At 42.5% G+C, this 13,291-nt stretch overlaps 1 protein-coding gene across 1 annotated transcript in view; it reads left to right on the top strand.

The window, feature by feature from the left end:
- Window positions 1–10,925, top strand: part of fbxo22 (F-box protein 22) — a 38,778-nt gene extending 27,853 nt beyond the window's left edge. The window contains exons 6-7 of the mRNA XM_063070460.1: window positions 4,382–4,547; window positions 9,900–10,925. Coding sequence (XP_062926530.1) covers window positions 4,382–4,547; window positions 9,900–10,317 — 584 coding nt within the window. The 3' untranslated portion in view covers window positions 10,318–10,925. The remainder of the gene's footprint in view (window positions 1–4,381; window positions 4,548–9,899) is intronic.
- Window positions 10,926–13,291: the final 2,366 nt, after the last annotated feature.

The raw sequence follows: 13,291 nt of genomic DNA, 5'->3' as shown, positions 1-13,291 counted from the left end.
ATACTTTTCTGGTTGGTTGCCAGTGATTAGAACTGTGCTGCAGGCATCAATGAGTGCACTACTTTTCACGTTTTATGTTAATGATCTAGATGATGGAGTTGATGGCTCTGTGGCCAGGTTTGTGCATGATACAAAGAAAGGTGTGGGGGGGGGTCTTGTAATGTTGAGGAAGTAAAGAATTTGCAGAAGGATTTGGACAGATTAGGAGAATGAGCAAGTAAAAGGCAAAAGGAATACAGTGTAGCTAAGTATATGGTCACGTACTTTGGTAGAAGGAATAAAGGTGCAGACTATTTTCTAAATGGGGAGCGAATTCATTTATCAGAGGTGCAAAGGGACTTGGGACTCAGGATTCCTGAAAGGTTAACTTGTAGGTTAAGTTGGTGGTAAGAAAGGCAGGTGCGATGTTCGCATTCATTTCGAGTGGACTAGGATACAAAAACAAGGGTGCAATGCTGAGGCTTTATAAGGATTTGGCCAGACTGCTTGTGGAGTATTGTGAGCAGTTTTGGGCTCCTTATCTAAGAAATGAGATGCAGGCATTGGAGAGGATCCAGAGGAAGTTCACAAGAATGATCCCAGGAATGAAAGGGTTAACACATAAGCCTTTGATGGCTCTGGGCACGTACTGCTGGAGTTGAGAAGAATGGGTGGGGATCTCCTTGAAACCGATCGAATATTGAACGGCTTAGATAGAGTACATGTGCAGAAGATGTTTCTTACAGTGAGGGAGTCTAGAACCAGAGGGCACAGCCTCACAATAGAGGGACACTCCTATAGAACAGAGATGAGGAAATAATTCTTTAGCCAGAGAGTGGTGAATCTGGAATTCATTGCCACACACAGCTGTGCAAGCCAGTTCATTGGGTACATTTAAGATGAAAGTTGATAGGTTCTTCAGTAATCGAGGCATTAAAGATTATGGGGAGAAGGCAGCAGAATCGAGTTAGTTGGGATGATAAATCAGCCATGATGGAATGACAGAGCAGACTTGATGGGCCGAATGGCCAAATTCTATTCCTGCCTTGTGGTCTTATAATATAAAAATGAGGATATAATGTTGAAACTTTGTTCAGATCACATTTGGAGTATTATGAGCTCTTTTGGGCCCCACATCTAAGGAAGGATTTGCTGGCATTGGACCGGATCCAGGGGAGGTTTATGACAACGAATGCAGGGATGAAAGGGTTAATGCGTGGATCGCATTTGATGGCTCTGGGCCTGTACTTGCTAGAGTTTAGAAAGTTGAGGGGCAATCTCATTAAAATCTATGGAATATTGAAATCCCTAGATAGAGTGGACATGGGAGATTCTAGGACCAGAGGGCACAATCTCAGAATACAAGAATGTCTCTTTAGAACAGAGATGAGAAGGAATTTCTTTCGCCAGAGAGTGGTGAATCTGTGGAATTCATTGCTGCAGATGGCTGTGGAGCCAAGTCATTGTGTATATTTAAAGTGGTGGGGGGGTGGGGAGGTTGATAAATTCTTGATTAAAGGTGACAAAGGTTACAGGGAGAAGACCGGAGATTGGGGTTGAGAGAGAAAGTGAAATTAGCCATTATGGAATGGCAGATCATACTCGATGGACCAAATGGCAAAATGCTGTTCCTTTGCCTTATTATTTGCAAGGCAGCAGTGTATCTACATCTCACCTGTTGGTATGAGCTATCTTGAATCACTGTAGCCTTTAGCATGTTGCTGCTTCCATGAATGGATCTCTGGGAATTTAACTCTGTGATTAAGGAGGGGTCTGCCCATGTTTGTGATACAGTTGTGATGGTGTGCCCATGATATTGGTGTCTTGTACCTTGTGGAGGCAAAGAAAAGAGAATATTTTTAAAAATCATTCATTCCTAGTACATGGGTATCACTGTTAGACCCTTTTAATGAAGTGGATTGTCAAGCTGTTCGAAGAGTAACCACTTTGCTAGATTCATGTTCAGTTAAGGACAGAAGCTTATAAACTGGATGAGTTTTTAAGACAAGTCACTAATAATGATGTTACCCGTAATAGCATCATATTACAGAATTATTTAATTAACTGAATTGAATTCCCCCAGCTACCATGGTAGGAATTAAACTTGTCTCTCTGCTGGTCTACTGTACTCAGCTAGGAAGTGACCTTGTTGTTTTGCAGACAAGTAGGGAACCTCTTGGTGAATGGTACAGTTGTCTGCTGCCTCCCAGCTCCAATGGCTTCGATTTGGTCCTGACTGTTAGTTGCTGTCCGTGTGGAGTTTATATGAATCCCCAGGATTTCTTTAAGTTGTCTGATTTCCTATCATGTTGCCATCTCATGTTAGTTGGTAGGTTAAAGCAACACACTTAAAAGTTGCTGGTGAACGCAGAAGGCCAGGCAGCATCTCTAGGAAGAGGTACAGTTGATGTTTCGGGCTGAGACCCTTCGTCAGGACTAACTGAAAGAAGAGCTAGTAAGAGATTTGAAAGTCAAATTACTAGCTCTTCTTTCAGTTCTTCTTCCAGCGACGTTTATGTGTGTTGCTTGAAATTCCAGCATCTGCAGATTTCCTCGTGTTTGCATTAGTTGGTAGGTTAATTGGCCAAATTGTAAGTTGTGAGTGGAGTTAATGGACATATGTGAGAGAATGAGTTCAGGGAAATAAGGAGGGGATGGTATTTTCTGTGAGCTGGCATTGACTAGACAGGCCAACTGGCTTTCTACGTTCTAAGGAAATATGGGGAAGAGTAAAAAGAAAATGTTTCCTGTCTTTTCCACTGATTAATACACATTTGTGACTATTCAGTATCTAATCTGTTGCCACTGGATGGCGCTGCAGGGAAGCTCGCTCTGCAGTGTTTTATACCACTCCATGCACAGACTGCAGATTATGTTACATAGAATTTACAATGAAATTATGACTAAAGTATGTAAATAACCCTAGCACTTAATGCAGTATGGAAATTTGCTGTAGTGCTGCCCGCCACCGCAGTTTAGAGACCACAGCAAACTATAATCATCGTCTTGGGCTTTCTGTTTGTGATAAAACTCTACCTTTATCTATAGGAAAGTTGGTCACTAGTTTTTTTGCTCTGTTCTATGCTGCAGGGAAAAGAAGGATTGTATTCCTATATTTCCATTTCAAAGGCTTTTGCAAATTCTCTACACTGTGCTGTGATATGTTGGTCATCTGGCATTCTTTTAGAAACTTAATTCATAATGAATATGAAAGGCATGGCACAATTGTTATCTATAGCTAGCAGTGAGTAATGAAAGATGCGATTAAACAAAACGCTGCAAATTTGCAGCAGCCTTGGTGGAGAGAGAACCAGACCAGTGTCGACTGAGATATTAGCTCTGTATCTTTCTCAATGGGTGTTGTCTGGCCTGCTTGGTAACTCCAACATTTTCTGTTTTTGTTTCAGTTTTCCACTTCCATTGCTTTGCTTTTTCCTTGAATATAGACTGAACATATTGCTTCTAATTGCAACAAACAAATATTACTTAGGGATACTGCATGGTAGCAGGCCCTCCTGGCCCAATGAGCCCGCACTGCCTAATTACACACACGTGACCACATGCCTTTGGGTACAGTAAGACATAGGAGCGGAGATAGGCCATTCAGACCATTGAGTCTGCTCTGCCATTCCATCCATCATAACTGATTTATTATCCCCCTCAATCCCATTCTCCTGGCTTCTCCCCCATACCATTTGACGCCCTTATGGGAATGTGGGAGGAGCCCAGAGCATCTGGAAGAAACCCACACAGTAATGGTGAGAATGCACAAGCTCCTCCTTAGACAGCAGTGGGAATTGGACCTGGGTCACTGCTACTGTGATGGCGTATTGCTAACTGCTGTGCTACCATGCTGTCCCAATTAATTCCCCATCAGCATGTTTTAGTTTTGCTGTCCATCTGAATGGGTTAACACTAGGTAGTTGAGTGGGCACGTGGCCAAGTGGTTAAGGCATTGGACTGGCAACCTGAAGGTCGTGAGCTTGAGCCCAGCCGAGGCAATGTGTTGTGTCCTTGAGCAAGGCACTTAATCACACATTGCTCTGCGATGACACTGGTGCCAAGCTGTATGGGTCCTGATGCCCGTCCCTTGGACAACATTGGTGTTGTGGAGAGGGGAGACTTGCAGCATGGGCAACTGCTGGTCTTCCATACAACCTTGCCCAGGCCTGCACACTGGAGAGTGAAGACTTTCCAGGTGCAGATCCATGGTCTCGCAAGACTAACGGATACCTTAAAAAAAAAGGTAGTTAACATCACTGCCAAGAGTTTTCCTGGTATTTTGAGCACCATTACTAGTGAGCTGATCGACCATGCCACCAAACCTTTGAAAGAATGCTTTGCGCCCCGTAGCACACTGAGAATTCCTGCTGAGTTTTATTGCTTACTTTTCCTGTCTTAGGTCTTCAAGATAACCCAGACCTGCGCACAGTCCTGCTGTTCGGATACAATACTTACAAGCCTGCAGCAGCGGACTTCATTCAGCGACTCACCAGGCCTTTCAACGTGAGGAACACCATTGTAATAGGGGGCCATATTGATCGCGTCTTTTCACCCAGTTCTGCAAGGTGGGTTTAATGTTAACACCTAGGTTTTTAATCTGCTTATGTAGCTTGTAAGAAAGAAAATGTTTCTTTTCTGTTGTAATGCAATTTATTCATTTCATCACTGCAATGAACTCTCTGTATAATTCCTCTTGGTGTAATTAAACTCATCTCCTGACTCTTATGGAACCCAGTACACTCGTTCCCAAAGGCTTGGGGAGCACTTCATATATTAGGCAGCCCTAATGAGCAGGAGAGACCTGGGATTGGTTCCTGATCTGTACAGACCTCATTGTTCTGGGGGAGATGTGTTGCCCATGGTCTCATCATCACTCAGTCAGAAAGAGGGTAAACTATTCAAGGAATCCCTTTTGTACATGATGTGTAGAGGAATTAATTCAGAAATTTCATGTCCTTCAGAACTGTAACAAGTGTGTTGTTTGTTTTCAGAAGGAATTAAGTAAGTCATATGACTATTCTGAGAAGTGTAGATTAAGCATTTACTCATCTAAACAGATTGGAGAGTTACATTAATCTTTGAAACTACTTTGGCAGTGGATATTTGTATATGTGATAGATCATCTTCCTTTTGTAGATCCCAATGCTTTAATAAACAATTCTTGCAATTTTGATAATGATTTGAGAAGAGTTGGTGCGTAGATCTTCACTGTGCTAAGATGATATGTATTTTCTGAACATAGATCCAAACTTACAAATTTAGGCATTGGACAAAGCCACTCAACCATGTGAGTCTGCTTCAGCATTTGATCATGGCTGATTTGACTGTAACCTAATTTCCACATTACCGTCTGCTTGTGGTATCTTTCACGAACTGGCTTAACAAGAATATCTACTTCTGATTAAAACTATTCCCTGCCTTTTCAGGAGGTGATTCACAACACCCTTGGAGAGAAAACTGAGTCTTGTCTCCCTTAAACAGTGACCCCTAGTTCTTTATTTTCACCCAAGAGGAAACATCATCTATATATCCATCTTGTCAAAACGCCTCAGGATTTCATAAATTCCTTCTCACTCTTCTAAATGGACTTAATTCTAATGGATATAAACCTAATCTGTCCAATCTTTCCTTGTAAGACAATGCAAATGTTCCAGATATTGATCTCGTCATTGTACAGGGGTTTGACCTGAAAAGTTAGCAATTCTTAACACACGCGAACACACACAGCTTAACCTGCTAAGTTCTGAGCAGATTGTGTGTTGCTTAATCAGTTACTAAGTGTTTGAACTGCTTCCAGCATCACAAATTTTTTTTTCATTTGTTTGATGTGATTGACACCATGTAGGCAAACGTGACAGTATTTGTGACAGTTTTATACTTACCTATACAAAAGGGAAGGGTTCGGAGCTTGAGGGGCCTTGTGGGCAGGTTTGCTCGGGTGATGGGCTGGGTTTAAACTAGGCTGGGCAGGGGGGTGGGAACCAGAGTGATAGGACAGAGGAATGAGCAGTTGGTGTAAAGGTAGATGCAGTGTGTAGAGAGATTGTGAGGAAGGATAGGGAACAGGTGGAGCATAAATGCAGTCATTTGGATGGGTTGAAATGTGTTTACTTCAAAGGACAAAGTATCCGTAATTTTGAGCATGGATCAGTACTTGGAGCTACGATGCTGTGGCCATTACCGAGACCTGGCGGTCACAATGGCAGGAATAACTACTGGATGTTCCAGGGTTTAGATGTTTCAAAAGGGACAGGAAGGGAGGTAAAAGAGGTGGGGGAGTGGCATAACTATTAAGGGATTGTAATACGGCTGCAGAAAGGGAGGATGTCATGGAGGATCATCTGCTGATTCAGTATGGGCAGAAGTCAGAAACAGGAATGTTCAAACATTTTGTCAAGAGGAAGAAGACAGACTTATGGTTAGGAATCAAATAATCAGACAGGATATTTGAGAGTTATAAGGTAGCTAGGAAGGAGCACAAGAAGGGATTTATGAGAGTTAGATGGTGACATTGGTATGTAGGATTAGGGAAAACCCCGGTAATAGGATAATCCTGGGAATTAACGACCAGTGAGTTTTATATCAGTGGTGGCCAAACAATTGGAGAGGATTTTTAGAGACAGGATTTATGCGCATTTTGAGAAGTATAGCCTGACTAGGAATGGTTAGCATGGCTTTGTGAGAGGCAGCTTGTGCCATATAAGTCTGATGGACTTTTTTGAGGAAGTGACAAAACAAATTGATGAGAGTAGAGCAATGGATGTGGTGTAAATGGATTTTAGTAAGGTGATTAACAAAGTTCCCTATGTCAGGCTCGTTCAGAAAATTAGGAAGCCTGTGATCCACGGAAACTTGACTGCTTGAATTCGGAATTGGTAATAGATGGAGCATGTTGTACCTTGAGGTCCGTGACTAGTGGTGTTCTGAAGAGATCTGTGCTAGGTCCTCTGCTCTTTGTGACTTTTTATAAATAACTTCTTACTTTAACTTTGCCTTTGATGAGGAAGTGGAAGGGTGGGTTTGTAAGTTTGCTGATGACACAAAGGTTACTGGTTTTGTGAATAGTGTAGAGGGCTACCGTAAGTTGCGTTGGGACATTGACAGGATGCAGAGCTGGGCTGCGTGGCAAAATGAATTCAATCTGGGAAAAGTGTGAACTGATACACTTAGGAAGGTCGAACTTGATGGCAGGGTACAAAGTTAGTGGCAGGATTCTGATCTGTGTGGAGGAACAGGGACCCTGGGGTCCAAGTGTATAGAACCCTGAAAGTTGATAGGATGGTTAAGAAAGTAAATGTTGTGTTGGTCTTCATTAGTCAGAGGATTGATTTCAAGAGGCATGAGGTAATGCTGCAACTCTATAAAACTCTGGTTAGACCACACTTGGAGTATTGTGTTCAGTTCTGGTTGCCACATTATAGGAATGATATGGAGACTTTAGGGAGGGTGCAGAGGAGATTTACCAGGATGCTGTTTGGATTAGAGAGCATGTCTTAATGAGGAAAGGTTGAGCAAGCCTGGGCTTTTCTCTTCAGAGTAAAGGAAGATTAGGTTGAGACTTGATAGAGGCATGTAGAATGATGAGACATAAAAAGAACAGACAGTCAGCACCTTTTCCCCAGGGTAGCAAAGGCTAATACAAGAGGACATACTTTTAATGTGATTGGAGGAAATATAGAGTTTCAGTGGTCCTAGAAAGTTTGTGAACCCTGTAGAATTTTCTCAGAAGCGTTGTAGAACATCCAGGTGGTCTTTTGCAAACTTGAGACATGCAGCAATTTTTTTTTTTTTGGAGAGCAGTGGCTTCCTCTGTGGTGTTCTTCCATGAACAACATTCTTGTTCAGTGTTTTCCTTATAGTGGACACATGAACAGAGACCTTAGCAAGTTCCAGAGATTTCTGCAGGTCTTTTGTTGTTACCTTGGGTTCTTTTTCACCTCCTTCAGCATTGCAAGTTGTGTTCTTAGTGTGATCTTTGCAGGATGCCCACTCCTAGGGAGAGTAGCAACAGTACTGAGTTTCCTCCATTTGTAGGCAATTTCTCTTACTGTTGACTGATGAACACTCAGGTCTTTAGAAATGTTTTTGTAGACTTTTCCAGCTTCATGCATCTCTGCAATTCTCCTCTGGAATTGTTTTGATCGAAGTGTGGTATACACAAACAGATCTTTCTTGAGAAGAGCAGGCTCTGTCAGTCAGTAACCTGACTTTGTGTGCCTTTTTTTTGTAGGGCAAGGTACCTCTCCAACCCACATCTCCAATCTCATCTCAATGATTGGAGCTCCTGACTGCAAAGAGTTTTTGTGGAAGGCATTACCCCAGAGATTCACATACATTTTCCAACAAATGCATGTAATGTTATTTGTACACAGTGGTAAGTGCATGGAACGCACTGATAGAGGCAGACACATTCGGCAGATTTAAGAGACTCTTTGATAGGCAGATAGATGGAAGTAAAAGGAGGTCTATGTGAAGGGAAGGGCTAGATTGATCTTGGAGTAGGTCAAACGGGTGGCATAACATCATGAGCTGTACTGTTCTGTTTTCTTTCCTGCAGAGCTTCATCTAATAGTGAATGACCTGTTAGTTTGTTTTCTGAAGATGTTAATATGCACATTCATCCTTGAATGGTATTGTTGAATTCAAGGTCACAGTAACTTGGGTTACTGCCCCACCCAAAGACTTAATGTCATTCAAGTATCTGTTTATTTGGTTTAAATAGTTTTGGTGTGTTTATTTGACAGCATGTTCTTGCCAGCCAAGAGCAGTGTACATATTTATTGTGTAGCTAAAACTGATAATGCATACACTTCATCATTGCTGGCATAGCCTTTAAAAGGCTATTGACCCGCATCTTAAAACCCCAAAGAGTTTTCTTTCGGGATGAGGGACTCCCACAGCCTGTGTTCAAAAGTACTGCTCCCATTTCACAAGGGATGCACTGTCATATTTTTTAAAAAATGTAAATTGCTTGTTAGAACTCGCTTAGAAATGAGTCAGTGCACCTCACACCATATGGATTTCCAGGTAATAAAATGTGTTGCGGTCACAGTACAAGGCAGCAAGTCAGGGAGATGAAGGTTTAGAGAGGAACATATTTTTGTAGGTGGAATTTCTTTCTTGGCACTAAGCAGTAGAAGATCTAGATTTCTAACTAATTATATATTTCAATGCACACATTCTTATGTTTCCATCCTCCAAGTTTATTGTGGATGGAGAATGCCTCTTTTCAGGTTTGTTTTAGAGTCCTACCTGCCTGGCCTTAGCTATTTACTTTCTTCCATTTTATCAATTTGATGCAATTGTTGTCTCAGACAGAAGGGGTTGTTATAAATTATTCTCGGATCTTTTTGCTTGTGAAGTGACTTAAGTTCAGCAGGTAGCACAGACTACGGAAGTGGTGTAAGAAAGGAGCCAGCATAGGAATTGGAGGAGAGAGATTCAGATGATGTGGAATGGGATTTCAGTTTCAGGAGGACCACCGTCACCATTAAGCAGCTTGGATTCCGTACATTTAGGTGAGGATGACTCTCTGCTGCTCTCTCCAAACCTGAGCTGCTTCTCTTAAAAGCACACCTTTTATTTTTGAAGTGGGCAGTAACCCTGAAAGATGGTGGCAAGCTATTCTGTGAATTACTGTAGTTAGGTGTATTCAGTTAGCTGATAGAGCTTTCCATTCCTCAGACTCCGTTTGATTCTAGCACTGGTCTCTGAAAGATAAGTCTCTTGATTGCAAAAATCTTTTTTGAAATGCTTTTGATCAGTGTAATCACTGTAAATCACCATAGAACCATTTTCCATCTCCACATATAAAGGGATGAACACCACGTCTGTTTCTTTAAAAGGTTTCCACTTGGCTTCCTAGGGATTGAGCTTTCATGATCTGTGTTCTACCTTTGTCCCCCACCCCCTTATAGGATTGATGCCTGGCACATGTATGGAATAGCGGGTCTGTCGTTCAGTGGCAGATCAATCCAGGCTGCGTCTATTCTCCTCGATGAAGACGTGGAGACACCCAAGAGCGTAGAAGCGGTGATGCAGCGCCTCAAGGCTGCCAACATTCCTGAGCACAACACCGTGGGCTTCATGTTCGCTTGCATTGGCCGTGGTCAGAACTACTACCGCAAGATGGAGAACGTGGAGGCTGATGCCTTCAGGAAGCAGTTCCCGAGCATTCCGCTGTTTGGGTTTTTTGGCAATGGAGAAATTGGCTGTGATCGTATTGTGACTGAAAACTTCTCGCTGAGAGAGTGCAGCAGCTCTTCAGAATGTGACGAATTAATTCATGGTTATACCACAGTAATGGCACTTATTCACTTTGGGCCACTTAAATAATTAAAAGCCTTCAAGTGGCCTGCTAAGGATTAGTGGTTGGTTTAGGCCTTTTGCAAGGACGAGGAAGTTTTTGGGCCAGTCCTTGTCCCTCAGAGTTTGGATGGAATGATGCCAATTCTTTGCTCAGACCAAGGGCATCTCCAAAATTGGCCCATAGGGTGATCACTTAGTAAAGATTTCACAAAAAAACGCTCTCTTTATACATTCAGAGCACAACTTCAACATTTTTTTTGAACTGTGTAAATTTCGATTCGTTTTCATCTTTATTACAATCAAATGTAAAGGTAATCAATATATCCAATGATGATTATTTTGTGATTTGTTTTGAATTAAAACTGTACAAAGGAGTTGTGAGTGGTGATGTAGGAAAGGCATTTTAATGTTGGAAAATACTCATCAACTGAATCTTGGACTTCTGTCCGTGTTGCTGTGGTTAGGTTGGTGTCAGTAAGGCTTCAGTCAACCCAGACTAGGTACAGTGCTCCGGTGACTCAGGTTTAATCATGACTAAGGCCGCTGTCTGCGTGAAGTTTGCACACTCTCTGTCCTCAGCTCCAAAGCCATGCTGACCAGTTGGTTAATTGGCTACTGGAAATTAACCTGAGTGTGGGTTGTTGGGGGGGAGGGGGGGAGTAGGAAAGTCAGCAGTGGGCTTGTGGCAAGGAATCAATAGGCATTAAAGAGAATTTATAAAGAAATAACTGGCGGAAAGTAAAACCCTGCAAAGCCTGAATGGACCAAATGGCCACACTGCTGTACAAACATATGGAAGCAGAATATTTGAGACTGGGAGGAAGGTGAAAGAATGCTTAATACTTATATTTGTCTGGGTCCTTCTTCATCCCTTTGCCTCTTCTGCCAATTTCCTCCCAGCTTCTTACTTCATCCCTCCATCCCCACCCACCCTTCCCCTCACCTGGTTTCACTTATCACCTGCAGCTTGTACTCCTTGCCTGCCCCCATCGAATTCCGGCGTCTTCCACCTTCCTTTCCAGTCCCAGTGAGGAGTCTCAGTCCAAAATGTCGCCTATTTATTCATTTCCATAGATACAGCCTAACCTGCTGAGTTCCTCCAGCATTTTGTGTGTTGCTCTGGATTGCCAGCATCTGCAGAATCTTGAATTTGATGCTCTGGACCATCTTTGTAATCCTGGGCATCACAAAGCCTTCTACAATCAGGGAAAAACTTCTGAAAAATTTGAGAAATCACAGCGGACTATTATGGAATTACACAATTAGGGTTAGATTAGCTTGGGTGATTGGGTGAACAGTGATAAGCCACAGCACGGGAGAATCCAGAGGAACAGCTTGTAGAGCTGTTACCTCACAGTCTATTGACATGGGTTCAATCCTGAGCTGTGTGGGATTCAGATGTGCTTCCTGTGGCCTGGTGAATTTCCCCTGTTCGTCTGAACCAAGAAGGGAGAAAAGGGAAATTTTGGAAGAAAAAATTAAGGAAATGGATGGCTACCCATCTCAATTTGACTTCCTATTCTCACACTGACACGTCAGTCTGTGGCCGACTACTGTCATGATGAGGCCAAATGCATGTTGGAGAAGCAACACCTCATTTTCAGCCTGGGTAGTCTCCAACCTGATGGCATGAACATTGATTTCTCTAACTTCCAGTAACTGCTGCCTTTTGATCCCTCCCACCCTCCCATTCTGGTGGCCCTCTTGCCCTTTTCCTTCTTCCTGCCCTCGTGTGATCTGCCCATTACCTCCCTCTGGTTCTCTACCTTCCTTTTATTCCACAGTCCACTATCATCTCCTAGCAGATTCCTTCTTCAGCAATTTACCTCTTCCATCTAACACCTTCCATCATTGTAGTTCAGGCCTCCTTCCCCACTCACCTGGTTTCCTCTCAAAGCCCAAAAGTGAAGGCTGGTAGGCTAATTGGCCACTGCAATTTGTCTCTAGTGTGTAGGTGTACAGTAGAAAGTTGACAGGAGTGTGAAGGGAATAAAATGTGATTTGTGTGAATGGTGTTAATAGTTGGCATGGACTACATGGGCAGAAGGGCCTGTTTCTAATCTATTTGACTCTAATATAGTTATAGATCTATAACTTACCAATGACTCTATAAAGTTACTTATCATCCGCTAGTTATCATAAACACAAGAGATTCTGCAGATGCTGGAAATCCAGAGACACACACATTCGCACACACAGACACTTGCAGGCAGACTCACGGAGTCACACACGAAGACACAGACACTTGCAGGCAGACTCACGGAGTCACATACACACACAGATAGTCTCTCTCTCACGCGCACCCAATCTGTGGAGAGGACTAAACAGCCGGCGTTTTGGCAAAAAAAGTTCAGAGATGCTGCCTGAGCTGCTGAGTCCATCCTTCATTCTGTGTTCACCCATAAGCTGAAAGCCCAGTTGAAATTTTCATTTAGAGGCGACCAATCGGTCCTGTAGAAATCCCTTCATACTGTTCTGCTAACATCAATATTGAGCTGTGATCTCTGGTCTCTGGGAACCCCGAGCATCCAAATGCCTGAAGGCATTTAACCCACTGAAGTGTGCCTGAATTCCCTGTAGAAACTTTTCAATCTGACATGTGGGAAATGTATGACCTGCTGGGCTGGTTCTGTCTTCACTTGTTTTCTATTAAACGCTCAGAAATATAGTTAAAATATTTTTTGCACTTTGGTAAGAGTCTAGATACGTGCAGGAAGTACTGGTACAGTTGTCACTGACTGTAAAACTTGGATTAATTCATCTTTTTAGTAAAGTGGGGTGATCAAAACAAGATAAAATTTTAGAGAAAGATTGAAAATCATACACTTAGTGGCCTCTTTATTAGGTACGTCCTCACACCTGCTTGTTAATGCAAATATCTAATCAGCCAATCATGAATAGCAACTCACTGCATAAAAGCATGCAGACATGATCAAGAGGTTCAGTTGTGTTTAGACTAAGCATCAAAAAGGTGTGATCTAAGTGCCTTTGATTGTAGAAT

This window comes from Mobula hypostoma, chromosome 18 (assembly GCF_963921235.1).
Source record: "Mobula hypostoma chromosome 18, sMobHyp1.1, whole genome shotgun sequence".
NCBI classification, from domain to species: Eukaryota; Metazoa; Chordata; class Chondrichthyes; order Myliobatiformes; family Myliobatidae; genus Mobula; species Mobula hypostoma.
Note: the sequence above shows the minus strand (reverse complement) of the source record. Positions and strands in the feature narration are given on the sequence as shown.